Below are 20,116 nucleotides of genomic sequence, written 5' to 3'. Positions count from 1 at the left end.
TCGATAGTCAAACCTAGCTATTTTAAACAATAGCGTGACCTTATTTGTAAGCTTCAAAATTTATGCGGATAATAGCTCGGACGATAATAACGAGCGTAAAATTTTCTAAGAAAAGTGAAATCTGATTTGTAGCTGACAGCACGTGTCACATAAAGATCACTGGAGATTTAAATATAAATCATTTTTTATCGAGAATGAGAAAAATTCTTTACATTTCTGGCGCTAGAAGCGTCCATTACAAGAAATTTTAAGTTTCACCGAGGAAACTTTGTTTATGAGAGTCATAATGTAGTTGAAATAACTATGCAGATTAAAGCAAGTTATGTAAATTTAATTTAATTAATTCTTCTTTTGAATAAACTAATGATCTTTTTCAGAAATGTCGCCTTGCTTGATTGGCTAACCTGCTCTCGGAATTTATTTCCAGAGCAAGTGTAGCAACTTTGAGAGCAACTTTGCTTATGTAGCTGTACGACATAGAGTTATAGTCTTAATTATAGTTATTTAAATGCACGCGTATGTTAAAGAACCGCTTGACTTTATTGTCTCTGTTTTCAAACATCTAAATGATTGATTTTAAATTTTTTATGTATTGCCATATTATAAATATCTAAATCTTTTTTGTATGTTTGAGAATTTGTGATAGCTACCTACCTAAATGAACTGACCAAAAATAAAATAAATAATTTTAATTACTGAAATACAATTCCATAAACCTAATCGAAAACACAGTGAATTTAGAACTCAAGTATAACTAAATACACACACGTTAAATGGATGTTTGTAGACATCTGGTTCTTTAGTTTTAAGATCAACACCATTTAACGATAGTTTTTACATATTCTGACACATATTTCACATGCAATAAAATTAACGACAGGTGTATTAAAAATACATGGATCTTTCAATTGATTGTTGTAGAACTATATATATATATACCTATCTAACAATACGACGCAATAGATTGTCATAATTTTAAAACAATCGGCAATTTCTTCTTGAAACGGCAAGTATTTCATCATAGTATTCGCTGCAAAATTTATTGAGATTACATTCCAGAAATTTAGCCAAATAATTTTTTAAACGCCCGTGGATACAACCTTCCAACTATGGTTGTATACCTATATATAATTTTTCGCCCAACTACATAGTTCGTTTAGATGTGAATACAGTTGTGAAAAAAGCTGGAAAATGTTATCCATATTTTCTCAAAAATTGTATTCTGTATTATGTAACCCATTTTAACCCAGTTTAACTGTAAGTATGTTGCTGCCTTCTTGGATAAGAGATCATTACCTACACGATTCGATACAATTGTATCAGCTCCTTATTAGCAGATCTGCATAAAAAATACTCTGTAGGACTATTGCATCAGTTATTCAATTAGTATTCAAGTAGTATAATATCATATATGAGGAAACTTAACGTGTATTTTCTTCTTTCAAAATCAGATCGCTTAGTTCTTCCAGACAATAATCCTCAGATATTTCTGCCATACCTTCTGAGTGGTGCAATAATTTTGATAATGAGTGTATAAATGTTAAGTCATTGAAAATGGAAAGTTAAATTATTTCTTTCGACCAAGTGAATGTTTTATAAAAGCAAACAATGTTTTTTTATCATTAAAGTCAATATCTGCTTGAGTGTCTGCGTTAAAATATTACCTAAAAATAATACAGACAACAAAATATGCTTAGAAATCACAATTTTGTTTCCTTGTCGGTTGAAAAATAAATTCACTTACAAGTTTAATATGCTAATACCATTAAAGAATTTATTAAATTCTTATTACTAGAGACTTAAAATACCGTGAATTAGACCCAAAGTATATTTAATAGGGCATTTTCAACTTTAATTCAGTAGATATATATTTGGAAGTTGATATAGCATGATGACGATGAAGAGTCCAAATCTAGTCATACATACCGTCTTAACATCACGTCAACTGCACAGAGATTTTCAGCTGAAAACCAAATATTATTCTAAATTTTAATAAAACACTACTGCTACTTCCTTAGAAAAAAAAAAACATTCGGACTGCATGCGTCATCGTTTTAAACACCTTTCTCTACAAGATTTGTGTTTTCCTTTGTTGTATTTCAAAATATAGTCATTATTCAGGAACACAGTAAATTTCTAATATCTATGTTGAAAGGTGAACACCCTAACGCTTATTGCCCGATACTTTTTCTGCATTTCAGTTCGAACGTGAACGCCGCGGGCACCCAAAATTTAGATCACTTTGCTCAAAATGAAAGCAACAGCACACCAACGAAAATAACATTCCAGTACACATTTTGATACAGTAGAACTCCTCGAACTCTTCCAACTCGGAACCGAGCTGATATGATTCGACAGCGTTGCCAAATGGGCTACTGCTCGGCGTAAATGCGGCTGCGTTATGATAATGTCAATCAGTTAGGCAAATACGTAACATAGAAACAAACGCCCAGTCGCAAAGAGTAGCAGTAAAATATGTAAATCAAATTTATTCCAGTGTATACCAAGTGACACATGACATATTGTCTACTACCATTATAAGCATGCACAGCCACTTTCCCAACGTGAGCATGACCCCGCAAAAACGCTCAATTAATTCAAACACGTAACCGCAGCCAAACAAAAAAGCGCCATTTATAGTACAAAATAAGGAGCGCGGGCACACAAGATGGCCGCTCCGAGCGCCCGCATCGTGCGGCGACGCACGTGGCAACAACGCGCGATAGCCTACTTACCGTGGACAAGATAAGGGGCAAATATTAAATTTTCTTCTAAGCCACTAGTTTTATGGTTTTTAAACAAGTGTTAGCGCGGATTAAAGCCTGGTCTACTACAAATAAGATTAACCTGCGCGCTAGCCGGCGCTAAGCAATGAATGGGTAATGCACTTTTTTGTTTTGCGTCCATTCAAGGCACGACTTATTGTTTAACGTAGAAAGCTTTTGCCGTTTTACGAGTAGAAAGTGCCGCAAACTAGTAAGGTTAGAGTTGGTCCGTGCCGAGTATAGATGGAGTATTATGGTGAAGAACGTGAGTTATGCATGTTTATCTGGCCATATCTCTTATTTCAAAACATTTCCGCGCAATGTTGAGATAATGGGTTACAACATGCCCCTAAGAGTAAACAAAAAAAAAAAAAAAACGTGAACTGGAGGACCAATTCTTACCTAGTCGTATCCACTGTTGTCCATAATAAATCACATTATAGTACACTTATTGTCAAGAACGAAACCACTTGAACCACCGAACAATTGTCACATTTTCCGCAAATCCACAGGTGCCAAGGGGTGACAAAGGTCCGACAAAGGCACAAAGGGCTCTATAAAGCGATAAACGGAACGGGAGCAGGTAGAGAGAAGTCGCGTCACTCGGACCAACTCTGATCTCGACTAAGGTATGCTTGGCTTTGGCTCAGGTGAACCTGCTGGTCTGGAAGGGGGCTCCGTGTAGAAGTTACGGTAGTAGAAGGCCTCGCCACTACGGCAGCGGTGGCGCATTCAACTGTTCTATGTTCGGCCGCCGTGTGGGCCCCCCTTTCTCCCCCTGTTACGGGCCTGTAGGCGTTTGGCGGCGTGTATTAATGGGAATTCGACGGACGCGCGGTTCTTCCCGGATTTATTAGGCGGGCTGACGCCCCTTTTCTATCCTATTATGCAGCCTCGAAATATGAGGATCAAGTTTCGAATTTAATTCGTTCAAAATTGATGTAGTGTTATCTCTTTCTTTATTGTAACGAAAATAATGTGCACATCGTTGCAGGCTGAAAGTGTGCATTTCTGAAATAAAATTCTACTACAATAAAATTTTATAAAATGCGTAAAATATGCACTTCTCAGTGTGTGGCAAGAGACTGGTTTGCTTCATTTATTACGCTGCCACCCGTAGCTGTAAGGAATCACTTTTAAATTACGTACACTTATTAAACAGTGAAAATACGTTTTAAAATGTAAAACAAATCACTCACCATGTTACCTTCAGTTCTTTGGTGGCTTCGAATTCTGAAGTATAAAAAAATATTTTAAATCTCTGGATGTCGCAAATATATAAGTTCACCGAAACTAGGGATTCACCTTTTTTAAAATTATTATTTTTAACATAGTTTCAATATACGAGGTGTTTAATTTTTCATTCTGACGGAATGGTAAAGTTACTTACTGTCAAAATATTACCGGTATAGAAAATAAATTAAGTAACAAAAAATATAAAATAAAATAATGTGTAGAGTAGGAACCGATTTAAAAATTATGCGATTCTAAACGACTCCAATCCATTCCCATTCGTTAAGCAAATAAGTTTTTGTATAAAATAGGCTTGTGGTCCTCTGGATGACATCTCACAGCCCAGGCGCCAAACTGCGTTTTTGCAAAAATTCGAGTGTGATCTAAAGACATTATAGAACTTTTTACACCACTTCTATTTTCACCAGAGGTGATGTAAACTTTTTTTTATTACATTAGTGTTTCGTTACTACGACAACAATCTTTAAAGTAGAATTTTATAATAAAACCACTGCTCAAAAGCGAGGTTTCAGCAGTAATCGTAATTTCGTAAACTGAGTACATTGAATAAAAATGTATTATTCTAGTAATTATGGTAGTAAATTCAATGATTAGTAAGTACGTAAGTAGACTAATTAAAAAATACGGTCCGTAATATTCTTCGTACTATATCTAATTCTATACGCAAACGTAAAAATTCTAATTATTAAAGGTTTTATTGAATATCTGTTTGAAAAATCAAAAGTATGCATTATGTATGTAATATATATAGTGCACCACACGTGACTAACAATTGGTCTAATGTTATTTCGACACAACTTACGTCTCCCCTGAAGTCCAGTACAACAGATGCTGCTTTTTTGAAAAATGATAAGATTTCAGTTTGCGAATTTTATTTTTTTATGACAACTCTTATAAGTTAAAATATAAATATGTATGTAATGTTAAAGTAACGGTAAAGAAGCGTATGTTTCAAGTGAGTTTTGCCATTACAAAATTTTGTAATGACGTCATCAACATTTTTGCAAGGATACATACATCATACTAATAATAACAGTACTGTAATCCCAAATTTACGGGTAAATGGCGTGAGTTGTTTTTGATTTAATCAATAAAATAAATTGCCTCGTTCAAAAATTTCAAAAAATATGAGTGCATTGATACAACACAACTATAGAGTTATAATCTAATATCACAGAGGATTTATTCAGTAAAAGTTTGAGATCACACGTCATCACTTTTTTAGGAGGGGATAAATGCATACATTTTTATTAACAATTTACCATGACTACAATAAGCTTAAAAAACAAAATTTTGAAAGTAGATACTCGGTTTTGCAGTTTCAAAGTTAAAGTGGAAAATGTTGTTATACAATTTTGATTTTTTTCCAAAAATTGGATGTGTAGGGTGAATACACAGACTTACCTATAGGTACACCGCAAATGCAGGAGTATCTTATTTTATGAAATTTAAATAACATTTCTGTACCTGCGAGCGCAAAGTGCGTAACTCCAAATTGTCAGTTTTCAGTGAGAGCAATTATTTGTGGCTCGTTTTACATACCAGACAAATTATTAGCTTATTCTAAATATATAATACAAAATATTGAATATAACAAATAAAAAAACTGTAAATACCTGAATTAGACAAAGAAGCGCCAACATTTTTTAGTAAAAAATACCCGTTTATCCAATTTTATGTAAAAATGGAGTTATGCACTTTGCGCTCTCAGGTCAGGCGCGGATCCAGGGGGAGGGGGGGCAATGGGTGCAATTGCCCCCCCCCTGACACACGACCGAGGTACTTTATTTTGACCAATTTCAAAATTTTGAAATCATATTTCATTTTGTAAATACAGTACAACCTCTGTAATCCGAACTCACGATTGTCTCAACATCCAACAATCCGGACAGAGGCTATTTGAAGTCGATGCCTCTTTAATCCGAACAAAAACTTTGCAATCCGACCTGAACTTGAAAACATGTATCTACTTCCAAAAATGACGCAAGATCTTTCTGCATATGTTGTATGGGATATTTTGAATTTTTTTAAAATTGCGATATTTCAAAGCACTGAATTAATTAACTAATTCTGGAAAAACGGATGAAGTTATCGGAGACCCAAAATCTACAAGAGAAAGTATTTGGTTAAATTTCGAAAATCGTCGAAAATGGGTCGAAATTTGCATGAGAAAAATTTAATTTTCGAAAAAATTTCCTAAAAATTCTGAAAAAATTCAGAGATATAATCCCGACGTGCTGATTCCAAAAATATACCATGTTTATGGTAACGGAGCAATATTTTCGGAAAATTCGCTGTGAAATTCGAATTTTTCGAAATTTTTAAAAATTGCGATATTTCAACGATTCTGGAAAAATGGTTTAAGTTATCGAAGAAATGAAGCCAGAAGTGACTTCTGAGGTCCAAAATCTACAAGAAAATATTTAGCTAAATTTCGAAAATCGTCGAGAACGGGTCGAAATTTGCATAATGGAGGTAATACGAATACATAAAATTTCATTTTTGAAAAATTCATCTAAAAATTCTGAAAAATTTCAGGGTATAGATCCCGGGGTGTTTATTCCAAAAGATAGCGTGTTTATGGTCACAGAGTAATATTTTTTTAGAATGTATCTATTATTATCCATTGTTGCTTAAGAATTCTTTAATTTTTGTTTAATAAAATTTTGGTTTATTTCTTGAAGTTTGTTTTCAGTTGTGTATGAAGTTGTTATTCAATTCCCTTTCAGATTTTTGGAAAAATTGCTGATCCGAACAAATCGTTAATCCGAACACACTTTTTTCCCAATTAATTAGGATTATTACTGTACACTATACGTGTAATGAAAAGAACTAAATGTCACCCATGTTATGTGAAAAAGAGTATACTAGCTAAAATTTTATAAATTTTTTTGTTTAAAACGAATTTCTGGTAGATAGGTAAAATTGCACAAAAAATGCCCCCCCCTGAACGAAATCCTGTATCCGCGCCTGTCTCAGGTACAGATTTATTATTGTAAATCTTGGAGATGAGGTCATTCCATTGGTGGTGGGATATTAGCAAAATTTGACACGTGATATTCCAAATTTACCTATCAAATCTTACAATAATTAATCGGTCGAGTAGTTTTGGAGATAATCTGTATAATAAAAATTGAAACATACGACAGACAACAGACAGACTGAAACGGGGGACCACATTTTTCGTACTCTAGGAGTCATGAAATGTCGAGAAAACGTGAATGTGGTCATTCGTCCGATGGACCGTTTTACAAAACTACCTTAGCTTACCCTGGAAAAGTATAAATAATATATCTTTTAAAAAAAGATACAGTAAAACTTCGATAAAGTTAACTCTTATTTGTCAGAAAAGATTGCGTTATTGCTAACTACATTTATCAAGGGTGTAAAGTTTTATGATGTAACAAGATTTGTTTTGACAATGTATGTTGAAGTAAAAATATGTATGTACGTTTATAAATACATATTAGTAAGATATTAAAGCATTTTTTTTATTTTCCGGCCACAGTTAACGTCCATTGAACATTTTAAAAATCCACTTTTTCTGATTTCAAGAGACCAAGCTACGACAAATATGACTTCTACCAATGAAAATACAAGTTGGTCGATGTCCATGCCACTACTGACTGATTAACTTTATACGTTCTCTTTGACTATATGCAAAACAACATTTTATTTTTTAACATGATTTTTTGTCAGTTGCTTGTTTACTTTGCTATCGTAAATATTAGAATTAAAGGTATTATCTGAAGTTATTTCCTCCATCATAAAATAAGAATATATGTAGCATATTTCTGTTTCGCAGTTTATTTTTCTCTTATTCTATAGTACATAACTACATAATGTACTTCGTAACTGTGAATATTGTTCATATTCATGTAGCCAAAGTAACACCAAATCTGTTCAAAACATATCATTTATGATAAAGTTAGTCTACAGCCTAGTACACAGTTTACTGCTAAAGATTTTTGGCGTCCAGTACAACTGAAATCCGATCCATATTATTAAATTTTGGAGCCGTTTTGAATATAGTAAAAAAATCGTTCTGTAAGATTGGTCAAAGTTTAATCTTTAATAATCTTTAATTTTTCAATTTAGTTTTATCTGGATAATGTCGACGTCGTTGGCAAAACGCGTCGACAACATGTTTGTGTTTTCGAAGTTTTGGACAATAAACGTTATTGCATATTCTTTGAAAACTCTTTTGATTATAAGTAGTAACAAGATAAGTAAACGGAGTCTGAGCAATAAGGTAAAACGAATCTTATTTATTTCCTGATTTTCTCAATATCAAATCAACTCCAGCAGGATTAATGAAGCTCTCTACTGGTGACTTGTTTTTATAAGGTTCATGATTTTGCTTTCGTGTTTCAAAACTGAAAACTAAAAATGGCACTTTTGTGTAGTCTTTGCAACATCAATGGCTTTTTAGCATACTTAAATATTAGTTACGAGTTTTTTTTCTAATTGTTAATAATTTGCGTTTTGACGGTACTAACCCTTTGCCAAACTGTGATATATGTATGTATTTAATTTTCAAAAATGATTGTTTATGAAGTAACATAAATACTAAAAGCTTCATAGATTTTCTAATCCCTTCTGATTTAATCATGATTATTTAACTGGATAGTTATCTAGGAGTATGGAAAAAATAAAATTCATTTCACTGTGTTGTATGATATTACTCTGATGTGTCCAAAATATAGGCCATCCTATTGAACAAATCGTCTACTTACTCCATATAACTGACATTTTGTACCTATTCAAAATTATTGTATTCGTTAATTTAATCAATAACATATTATAACACGTAATAGTAGTAACAAATTTTCCTCGTAATTGGTTTGTAATTGCTGGTTTGTTATATTAATATTCTAAGCTTTAAATTTCATTCGCACATTAATTTGTTTTAGTTTCAAACTTCGAGGTTACTGTTAAAGTTTCTACAACGGTAAAAATCTTGTACATTTTCTGTCCATTTTAATTTTTAATTTATAATTAGTCGAATAATTAGTACAAAGGATAATATTTATCACTGAAAATTTGATTTTACAGAAATATTAGAACATAAATCTTTACCAAAAGAATTCCGCAGAAATGCGGCATTGCTTGGTTTGTGCTTTGGTTATAGAAGTGGTTATATCGTTGCCTCTAAAAGTTTATTCCATAAACAGATTTATTTTATTTATTGCCTTACAAATACTTATTTTATCATTTTCCAAAAATTCTAAACAAATTGACGAAATTTTGAATTTGCACAGTAATATTATACAATAAAACGAGTGGTATTAAAACACCAATTAATGATTTTGTACTTTCTATTTCTTTATGCTTAAAATAAGGTTATAGGGGGTTACATGCAACTGTTGTGTAATAAATTAAAAACATTTTTTCCTTAGTAAGAAATGCTCCTGTTACTTAAGCATTATAGTGCTGTGTACATTTAAGTTTGTTCTCATTTATACCGTAAAACACTCGTAAGTAAACAATAATATTTAGTAAATTGGATGAAATGACGAGTCGGATTATAAAGCGGCGTCGTTTTAAGTGGGTTTGTTAGATTTACACTTCCAGTAATTAATTTAAAAACTATGTATTCCTTTGTCGGATCATTCTTTATTTATTTACACATTATTAACGATTTCGTCATTTATTATTTTTCTTTTCTTTGTCCTGCTCAAATACCGCTTGTAAATGTAATTTCATTTAAATAGTGAACCTAAGATAAAATGCAACAAACAAGAACATGTTTTACTTTAAAACCATTATTTATATTTAACAATTAAACTCAAAATAGTTTTATGAATACAAATTGCCAGTTAGCATATTATTCTTTCATGTACCTAATGTATAACGTCTTTATGTACGTTGTAAATGTAGTCGACAGTTTATGCAGCATACTCGTCAAACTAAATTGTAAATAATTTTGAGAGAATGTAGTCGATGCGAACATTGTGTATTAAACTAAATACATATTAAAACAAGCTGTATATAGCAAGGTACAATTAACAAAAAAAAAATAATAATTGAGGTGACGTTATCATATTGTTGGTGGGGATGATTAGACAAAGTTTGGTTAGCGTTATGCCATCTACACGATGCACATATAAAATTTCACAACAATCGCTCCGTCAGTTTCGAAGATTAGGTATCTGTTGAACAAATATCGACACAGACGGCGGACGGACCGACGGATGGACGGACAGGCCGACAGACAGAAACAACACGTTCACTATCACAAAAAACTTTCAGTTAATATTTCTTTTGCCCATGACGATGTTTAATTACCATTTCAGTTAGAATGTACAAAAATTTGGTTGCGTTATTTTTGTAATAATTTGATAAAATTCCATGTGTGACAACAATGTTTGTCTGATATAAAGCGAAGGTACAAATCAGCAAAAATCGAGCAAGCAGTTAAAAACATTTGACGTATCAAAAATTGTCAAAAAGTTTTCAGAACCCTACGTTTAAAATGTTCGCAGTTAATTTTAGGTCCCCTGGTGTGTTATTAACAAGTTTCAAGGAATCTGATGTTTTGTTGCTAGATGAACTTGAAAAAATCTTTTGAACTTTTAGTGTTTTATTTTTTATGAATTTGAAAGTTTTGAGTGCCGTAGTGCTGTTTTTTTAATTCGAGAGACTCTTGGGTACCCATGGTGTATAATTTTGGGAACCCATGGAGATTTTTTTTGTATATTATTTAAAACAATTTTAGGGGACTTTGATGTTTTGTTTTTGGAAAATTTTGGCCTGACTTGTTTTTCAGTTAATTTTGGGACTCCGTTTTTTTTTTTTGGAAATATTTAAAACAATCTTGAGGTTCCAGGTATTCCTGTTTGGAAAGAATGTTATAGTGCTTTCGAGCCTCTAATGTCTTTTTCTTATAATAATTCAATTAAATTTCATAGAGGATACGTCATTTGCTAAAATTAGCCTTATCTTAACAGGTACTAGACCCAGCCGACCGCCCTCTATTTTCTTAGAGGGTATGTCATTTGCCAAAATCGGTCTTATTTTAGCAGGTACTAGCCCCGCCCACCCGCCCTCTCTTTTCTTGTAGGGTATGTCATTTGCCAAAATCAGTCTTATCTTAGCAGGTACTAGCCCTGCCCAACCGCCCACCCACCCTCTCTTTTCTTGGAGGGTATGTCATTGCCAAAATCAGTTTTATCTTAGCAAGTAGTAATGACTAACTTTTACAAAACATGATAAAAATTTGGAAACATTACGAGCTTACTTATATGCACAAGGCAGGAATTTTGAACATCTCTAGTGTTTAGTTGGTTATGCTAATGGATTTTTCTTTTGTTGGTTTTGTTTCCGTTTGTAATTTATATATATTTTATTAATTGTTTTTTTTTGGTTTATTTATTAATGAAAAATAACAGCTTGTTTTATTAATAATAATGCACAACAATTGATGACTACTGACTGGTATGGTTTTTGTCCTAAACAAAGTAAAACGTGGATTTCAGTCACCATCGTTATTAAGAAATCAAAAAGTAAGCCGGAGGTATTGACGCATTAGGTACGTGCAGTGTTGCCAATTTTACTTTTATACTCGTAAAATTACGTTTTTTCGTAATCTACATCATAAAGACTTTTTTTATTATTTTTTTGGGACTTCCGAAATCCCCGTACATAACGTACTGAAGAGCTAATTTTCCAGACACCCGGTATTACAATACAAACATTTTAAAAAAGTTTCATCAAAATCGCATTTGTTTCTGAGAGTTATGGGGCTTTAACGCTTCATTGGCACGACTAATAAGCTAAAAAAGTATTGTGATAGGACGAATCGCCACAATAGTAAATATCTTTTAAATTTTATACATATAATAAGATACTCCTGCTCCTGTTATGTATGAATCCGTGTTGAGTTTTAACCCTAGAGACACAACAAAATTTTGTGATAACATCATCAACATTTTACAAGAACACGGGTGGCGTAAATTTAATCGAAAACTTTAGACAAAAAACAAATTTTTGGGGAAATGGGGTGAGTCGTTTTGGATTTGATGAATAAAATAGATTGCGTCATTCACAATTTTTTTAATCACCCTGTGTAAGTAATTTTAAAAACTATGCAGCTATAGAGTCACAATATTTTGCATATTTTAAATAGGATTTTTTGGGAAAAATTTTGCGATGGCGTCATCAATTTTTTGGGAGGAAATAAACGGATAAATTTTTATTAATGATTTACAGTATTTGTGATAACACTGATAACCTTAAAAAGTTGCAAGATTTCAAAGCATTCGGTTTAGTAGATTCAAAATAAAATTGTAAATTGTTGTTACATAAAATTTTGATTTTTTTCACAAATCTGGACGTCTAACGGAAAACGCAATACTGATTCATAAGCGACAAGTACAGGAGTATGTTATTCTATAAAATTTCAATAATACTTATTTACTATTGTAAATTTTGGAGATAACGTGATCTCACTGTTGGGGGAAATGATCAGACAAATTTTGGTTAACGTTTTACCATTTACAAGATATTCCCAACATTCATATAAGATCTGACAAGAATCGGTCCAGTAATTTCGGAGATGATCTGTGTAATAAAAATCGACAGAGTCGGCGGACAGACAGACATACAGACAGAAGTAAACGGGAGATCAATTTTTTTAGGGGTCATGAAACATTCAAAAAACATGAAAATAACCATTCGTCCAATGGACTCTATTACAATACTTCCTTGGCTTAAGCTGGTTGTTTTTTACTTCCCGAGCTTAAACTAATTAAATATTGTAACACTTAGCACAAATGGTTACTTCCGTGTTTTCCGAACTTGTCCTGACCCCTAGAATACAAAATAATAGGTCACCTGTTTCCGTCTGTCTATCTATCTATCTATCTGTCCACCGTGCATGTCGATTTTTATTAGACAGAAATGAAAGTTAAATGAAATAAAACACTGGGACAGTGTTGGAAATTAAATATCGATATTTCAGTTTTTTCAGATCAATGTATTTTATCGCTGCATCTTAATCTGTGTTTTAATCTATCCAGGATAGAGACCTGGATAAAAATTATTAATTTTATGTGCCTATAGTTAACAATTTATTAAAAAAAAAAAATCTTATGTAATTATGTGATGATACCATCTTACTAACAAAACAATAATGTTTTCAACAAAAAAAGTAAGATTGTGTTGTAAGTTGACACTAGTTTATAGATTTTTTTGTTACAATGGATTGAAATGAAACACCCTATGTCGCAGATGTCAATAATATTTAACATTTTGTAGAAAATAAATGTATACAACATAATAATAAGTAATAACAGTTGTTACGCACGATATGTATTTGCTGCAAATTATCGAATAAACACAATGTAATTTTATAGGAAGATATGTTCTTTCCAAATCATCATGATAATGGTGTAACTAAATATTAATAGACTCAACAACATAATAATTATTAAATAGTTTATTCTATCTGTGTCTAAAATCTTAGTGTCTCGAAAAAGAATCCGAGAGAATAACTTTAACCACGCGCATCTCATAAAGAGATAAGAAAAAGTTGAAATTTTAATTGACGTTTTCAGACAAGACATTTAAGGTAGGTATGTCTTGCGTGCATGATTGTATATATATGTTTATAGGTGCCAGACTTAACTATCAATGCAGGTGTTTCAAGATTAGTGACATTCGATGCAGATCAGCCAAATTAATTTCTCCTAATTAAAAAAAAATATTACTGAATAGTTTATTATTACCTTCTGGTAATATTTGTACTACTTGTTAGAACATCTGAATAGATATATGTACTAAGATATCTATCTGCGTGATGAGAAATACGCATTTAAGCAGTTAACATTTTATACAGTTCTCCTTCTCCTTCTCCTTCTCCTTCAACTATTTCATACGGCCTTGCGTAAAATACACTGACTGGAGGACAAGTATTCTTCGCCTCTTCATCAAAGTGTTGCTTCAAAAGAAGTGGATGGACCTTCGGTTTTTTAACCTTTTTTAAGGATTTCATGTTTTCACAATATTGTTGATACCAAATCTTTTCGTTTTCCGTTAGTTTACCGGAGCTACGAGACCCTAATTTTTTAAGAATTGTTTCCTTTCTTTGTTCGTATTGTTCAAATTCTTTAATCCATTTAGATTCCCCAAAGTCAACCCCAGAAGGAGTTTGGAAGCTCTTAGCAAAAATCACTCTTTCGAGTTCTTTCATATCGACAGATTCTTCTTCACTGGTTTTTTCAGCAATTTCTTCCTCTTCGTTTCCTTCTACGTTGTATTTTGGTTTACCTTTCCCTCTTTCACTGTCCAGCTCGGATGAAAACACGTGCTCTCTGGAAAGCAATGCACTTTCCTCCTCAGCTTTACCTAAAAAGTGTGTTTAGTCTTCAGATATTTTTTAAACTGATTTTGAACTAACCATACCAGAGGTCATCATAACAATCAATATATATTACATCCCCAACAGGTTTATTGTTGCTAAAATTGCATGTTAAACGACTTGAATTTGGAAATGAGTATGTTCCCGGACCGTCGTATTTGTATTTATGGATTATTCCACAGTATTCTTCTTTGTCCGGAAAAGTGATTTTAACGTTTTCAGCTTCATTTAGTTTATCATCCTTCCACTGACTTTCATACACTTGCCCATCATGGGTTGTATATACACCAGCACCTTGCCTCCAAGCCAATCCACTGACATGAGCAGAATAGTGTCCTTCGTATTTGTCTTGGTTGGGAAATACGAATTCCCATTCACCCTCTTTTAATGCTTCGCGTTGATTATTTTTGCTTTTCTTGCTTTTCTTAGTACTGCTACTTTTTTTACCTTTTGCCATTCCCGCTTCAAATTTTTAAAATTTGACGTTACTAACAGCGGCAATGTAACAAGCGCTATCTAACCACATTAAAAAAAATGTTTGCCACAGATAGAGAAACCTGTAAAGATGAATTAAATTTTTAATAGTTTAATGAATTTTTAAATGAGTTAACTAACAAGTGCATAAATCTTATAACTAAACAATTAGTGCTATGTTGATAATAAATACCTTAAATTTTAGAACTGGTTGCAAAATCTACAGTGCCATCTAGCGCTCATCGCATCATTTATTTTCCAATTGACGTATGACGTGTATTTGTATACATGTCAAAGAAATGTCGATAATTTAAATTTTATTTATTACCTTTTTATCTGTTTGTGCCATGGAATACTTCCGTAGTGGCTTAAAATCGGTTTTAGGCGCTCCAGCGCCTGGAACTCAACCTACAGGAGCTGAAACTGTGTGTTAATTTCATTAAAAATCCAAAACATCTGTTCTAACCTCAATTTTTAAGGTGGAGAGACTTGTTAGCAGAGTCAGTACATCAACATTGCTAGAAGATCGTAGAGATGCTTGCCGCGCCCTTAAAGCGTTATCGCGAAAGTACCGTCTTGAAGTGGGGGCACAAGGTATGGATGTATTACGACAAGTCCTAGAATTGGATCGATCAGACTGTGAAATAATTGGTTATTGCTTGGATACCTTGTGCAACATTACTTCTAAAGAAGTTTTTGAAGAGGAAAATGAGTCTAATATTAATATAAAAGTGAACGTCGGTGAACAGTTTACAGAGATGTTTATAAAAAATACTGAGAATGTTACTTTGGTTCTAAGTTTTCTCGAAGAGTATGATTTTCGAGTAAGGTGGCCCGCTGTTAAATTGTTGACTTCATTACTAGCTAGTAAGCCTAAAGAAATACAAGACATAATTTTAGTGAGCCCCATGGGGGTCTCGAAACTTATGGATTTGTTAGTAGAGAGTCGTGAGGTGATCAGAAATGATGCTCTTTTGTTGTTGATCAATTTGACTAAATCTAATGCCAACATTCAGAAAATCGTAGCATTTGAAAACGCGTTTGATCGTCTGTTTGATGTTATCAAAGAAGAGGGGTTTACTGATGGCGGCATAGTTGTTGAAGATTGCATGCTGTTGATGCTGAATTTATTGAAAAATAACACAAGCAACATAAATTTTTTCAAAGAAGGTTCGTATGTTCAGAAATTGGCACCAATGTTCATCCTCCCAGAAAATATTGAGGAAATTGGGTGGAGTCCCCAAAAGGTTTCAAATATGCACTGTGTTCTTCAGCTAGTCCGTACGTTGGTATCTCCAAATAATCCTGTTCAGATAGTAACTTCATGCCAAAAAACCATGAGAAATGCGAATTTATTGGAAGCTTTGTGCAATATTTTAATGGCTAGTGGGGTTCCTGTTGACATTTTAACAGAAACAATTAATACAGTAGGGGAAGTAATTCGTGGGAATTTGACAAACCAGGAGTATTTTGCGAACGTCATGGCACCTTCCAATCCTCCAAGACCAGCAATTGTGGTTTTACTGATGTCAATGGTAAATGAAAAACAACCATTTTCACTCAGATGCGCTGTTTTATATTGCTTTCAATGTTTTTTGTTTAAAAATGAAATTGGACAGGAGCAAGTGGTGCAGACTTTATTGCCCAGTTCTACAAATTCTACACTGACGACAGGCCAACTTCTATGTGGTGGTCTATTTAGCAGTGACTCGCTAAGTAACTGGTTTTCATCTGTTGCTCTTTCTCACACTTTGATAGAAAATCCTGCACAAAGAGAGCAGTTATTAAGAGTATTACTTTCAACAAATTTAGGCACCCAACCTGTTAGTTTACTTCATCAGTGTGCAGTATATTTGCAACAGACTTCAAAATTGCAAGCCAAAATCGGAATTTTAATGCTACTCGCCATGTGGATGAGTCACTGCCCTCAAGCTGTTCAAGTCTTTCTTAACGTTCCTGGAGCAATGGCATTTTTAACAGCGCAAACCAGTGCAAGTGAATATGATAACAATGAAGAAATATTACAAGGATTATGTGCCTTTCTTATGGGTTTATGTGTAGCTTTTAATGATAATTCGGTTCAGAATTATTCTAAAGAAAATTTGTCTCAATTAATTGAGAAGAGAGTGGGAACAGAGACCTATTGTAAAAAATTAGGAGAGATTTCCAGACATGAAGTTTATGCAAAAGCGGCAAAACAACCCCAAATCAGAGCCAAACATTCCAGTGAATTACTACTAGAATTTGAATTTTGTAAATTGTTCAAGGCTTTGGAACCAGTTATTATAAAGGCACTGGGTGTGCAGAGGGATTTATCAAATGGCATGTCAGAGCTTAGTTTGAGTGAACATGAAAATGCTTTACTGCTGCAGTATAAAGAATTGATTAGGGATCAAGATAAAAAATTGCAAGATTTGCAGAAGAACATTAATAACCTGCACAGGGAAAATCAGGATTTGAAGGTAATTAACTTTATATATAAATATTACATTAAAAAAATCGTGATCATTTTTGATGTTTTAATTTTAATTTTTTTATGTACCAGATGATTCAGTTAGGTATTCACACCCATTTATCTCTATAACTATCAACACAAAAACGTCATATTAATAAATGATTTAAAAACCATATCTACTCAGATGTATAAAAATTATTGCAACTACAAAGTTTTTCCGGTGACAATATATTTTTTTTTCTGTGGAGTAGCGTATTAGCAACTGTTTTTTGTCTTTACAGTGTTGTAAGTTTCAAATTTTCATATGAGGTTGAAATTGAAAAAAGCAGGTGGACGTGAAAGAGCATGAATTTTTTAATAATTTTCAAAGTATGTATAGCGAAATAATGCTAAAGATATTTTTATGAGGTTGATAAAGTCTTGGAAAAATTTGATAGAGATATTTGTATTAGTAGTTTTACAGGTGCTAATGTCAAAATGAATCACCTGATACGATTTGCCTAAAAAATCGGTGCATTAGTTTTTTCGATATGTCAATAAAAGAATGTGTTATTTTGAGGTAGTTTAAGGGGTAATACGTATTTGTTTACAGGCACAGATTGAGGAACTTCGCCAAACTAATTCACAACTTCATGATCAAAACACGCTATTGAAAGCACAGATGCAGTTATCCGCGGGTACAGCTCCACTAACTGAATCACCAGATAAAGTTAAACAGCTCGAAGCTGAATTACTTGACAAGGATGCAGAATTGGAGAGGATAAGAAAAGATCAAGATGATTTATTAGAATTATTGACAGATCAAGACACTAAATTAAATGCATTTAAGAATAGGCTAAAGGAGTTGGGTGAAACCATTGAAGATGCTGATTCTGAGGATAATAATTCGCTTGGTTCGGATAATGAAATGTAAATATTTAAACTGCACTTATTTATTAAGATATAAAAAGAATTGCATTGGTAGTATCATTTTTTATTTAATTGAATGGAAAACTAATAAACCCATTGTAATATAAAAATACAGTTTTTCACTGTTGTGCAATTCATCAACAAACGTCCTACTAACAAAAGTACGAGAAAGGTACTAGTATCTTTGTTTTATTCGTATCCAATAGTCTGATTACACAGTAGAACAGTGTTTTTGTTACATATATTTTCTAAACATGGTCAGAAAGGTAATTTTGTGCCTAATATACCCATGTCGTCAAAAAAAAAAATATTCAAATTTTTATTGTCGTCCAGTGAACAATTAGAAGAAATGAAGTGAATTTAATTTTACATAGAAAAACGCGCAAGAAGCACTAAAAAAATGTTCCACAGATTTCTGTCGACAGATATTTAATTACGTCTACGAATATTTAACCTACCTAGAATATGTTGAAGGATCTAACTCTTTATAAAAGCCTCATGTATTCGGAAAGAATGTGTACTTGGGTCTTTCTCTTAAATCTTTCTTCGACTTTCTTGATTTCTCGATGAAAAGATTATCAACAAAGAAATTTAAATGAGACATAATTTGTGGAACGTTTGTTTCCTAAAAATTCACTGATCACTAAGCTAATTGATTCCCAAGTAAATTTTTCCCTATCATTGTATTTGAATGATAGGGAAAAATGATATGGCCTGAAATTCGAATGAAAATTCCTAAATATAGAAAACGTAGATAATATGAAAACGGAAATTCACTGTAATATTTTAGTTTTTACCTTGGTTTATGTTAGCAACAGAAAGCTTAGGAAATACTGTTTTCAGATGTTGAAATGCTTTCTCTCTTGTATTTCACTTGCATAAGAAGCATATACCTATGCTTGGTATATCCAGATTGGAAGCCAGTTACTAAAGCTACAATTTTTAAATCGCCTATCAAATTGCACTAAAACTTTTTGTCGTTAATACAGTTTAACAAGTGTTGAATATTCTCATATGTTTCTGCAGTTTGTATGGAGTATGCAGTCGGCAGTACTAGATATTTATTCCTATTATGCAATAGTACACCTTTAACTGGAATTATCTGTGAACAATCTCAAAAAAAAAATTTTTTTGGCGACGTAGGCATAATGTCTTATTAGATAGTTATTCAGCACAAAATAACCTTTCAGAATACATTTTCAGAATGCTTGTAACGAGAAATTTTTCTAAAATTCTTCGACTGCCTTATTTGTGATAAATTGAGGTGTCGCAGTTCAAACTTAAATTTTGCGCCAAGAAAAAAAAAACGACGCTTCGAAACTGCACGAAGAACAAAATTTTGGTAATAGGTTCAATTACCACACCCATGAGTAAATTTACAATTTATTACTTGGTTTATGTTTTGTTGGAATCATTCATGCTTCCCAGCGTTTATACTAATAGAGAAATTTTGTCTTCCATTGGTGGTAAGTAATAAAGTGAGAATGGGATACAACATTACAATTTGGGAATCGAGCTCAGCTCTACCAACCTTGTAATAAATGGTGATTGTTATTAATTAGGTAATGTATCAAATAAAATAATAAATAGGTATATATAAATAAATAAAAAATAAAATAAATTTGCATTCTCGAATGTTTTTTTTTGCTCGCGATGCTCGCAGAAAAAAATTATTCTCGAATGGAAATGTAGCATTTCGCAATCTAGTTGCAAAAATAATAACTATTTCATGTTTTGATGAGACCATTGCTTACTATTTTTTAGTTTTTTGTAAAAAAAATATGTGTTAGCGTTTTCTAACAACGGCGAATTTTACGGCCATTTAGACGTAAAAAATAAATTAATAAAACTCATCCAAGAAGCGGAGCTAAATCTGAATTTCAACAGGGTACCCCTTTT

The 20,116-nt window shown here is 32.6% G+C and overlaps 3 protein-coding genes across 3 annotated transcripts in view; 1 reads left to right on the top strand and 2 right to left on the bottom strand.

The window, feature by feature from the left end:
- The window catches only part of LOC135133284 (protein bowel-like), a 33,806-nt gene extending 30,287 nt beyond the window's left edge, over positions 1-3,519 (bottom strand). Inside the window, exon 1 of the mRNA XM_064061636.1 lies at positions 3,168-3,519. The gene's annotated coding sequence lies outside the window, so the exon portion shown is untranslated. The remainder of the gene's footprint in view (positions 1-3,167) is intronic.
- A 9,885-nt stretch (positions 3,520-13,404) lies between these two features.
- Positions 13,405-15,269, bottom strand: LOC135132209 (uncharacterized). The gene is made up of 3 exons (XM_064060219.1): positions 15,047-15,269; positions 14,419-14,936; positions 13,405-14,366 (listed from the first exon to the last, which is right to left on the bottom strand). The coding sequence occupies exons 2-3, from the start codon at positions 14,834-14,836 to the stop codon at positions 13,834-13,836; spliced, it is 951 nt and encodes a 316-aa protein (XP_063916289.1). The 5' UTR covers positions 14,837-14,936; positions 15,047-15,269; the 3' UTR covers positions 13,405-13,833.
- On the top strand, positions 15,126-18,271 carry LOC135132208 (general vesicular transport factor p115). Its single transcript, XM_064060218.1, has 3 exons — positions 15,126-15,278; positions 15,333-17,315; positions 17,901-18,271. Exons 1-3 carry the CDS (start codon positions 15,201-15,203, stop codon positions 18,219-18,221), a joined length of 2,382 nt encoding a protein of 793 aa, XP_063916288.1. The 5' UTR covers positions 15,126-15,200; the 3' UTR covers positions 18,222-18,271.
- The last annotated feature ends 1,845 nt before the right edge of the window (positions 18,272-20,116 follow it).

This window comes from Zophobas morio, unplaced genomic scaffold (assembly GCF_036711695.1).
Source record: "Zophobas morio isolate AGI-343-1 ecotype UQ-CSIRO unplaced genomic scaffold, CSIRO_AGI_Zmor_V1 ptg000021l, whole genome shotgun sequence".
NCBI classification, from domain to species: Eukaryota; Metazoa; Arthropoda; class Insecta; order Coleoptera; family Tenebrionidae; genus Zophobas; species Zophobas morio.
This window is presented reverse-complemented; position numbering and strand designations above follow the sequence as displayed.

Excerpts from the sequence above, each read along its gene's own strand:
- LOC135132209 (XM_064060219.1), bottom strand. The coding sequence starts at position 14,836 with ATGGCAAAAGGTAAAAAAAGTAGCAGTACTAAGAAAAGCAAGAAAAGC. Across the intron at positions 14,367-14,418 it reads TTATGATGACCTCTGGTATG|GTAAAGCTGAGGAGGAAAGT; the intron begins GTTAGTTCAAAA and ends CACACTTTTTAG.
- LOC135132208 (XM_064060218.1), top strand. The coding sequence starts at position 15,201 with ATGGAATACTTCCGTAGTGGCTTAAAATCGGTTTTAGGCGCTCCAGCG. Across the intron at positions 15,279-15,332 it reads AACCTACAGGAGCTGAAACT|GTGGAGAGACTTGTTAGCAG; the intron begins GTGTGTTAATTT and ends TCAATTTTTAAG. Across the intron at positions 17,316-17,900 it reads GGGAAAATCAGGATTTGAAG|GCACAGATTGAGGAACTTCG; the intron begins GTAATTAACTTT and ends ATTTGTTTACAG.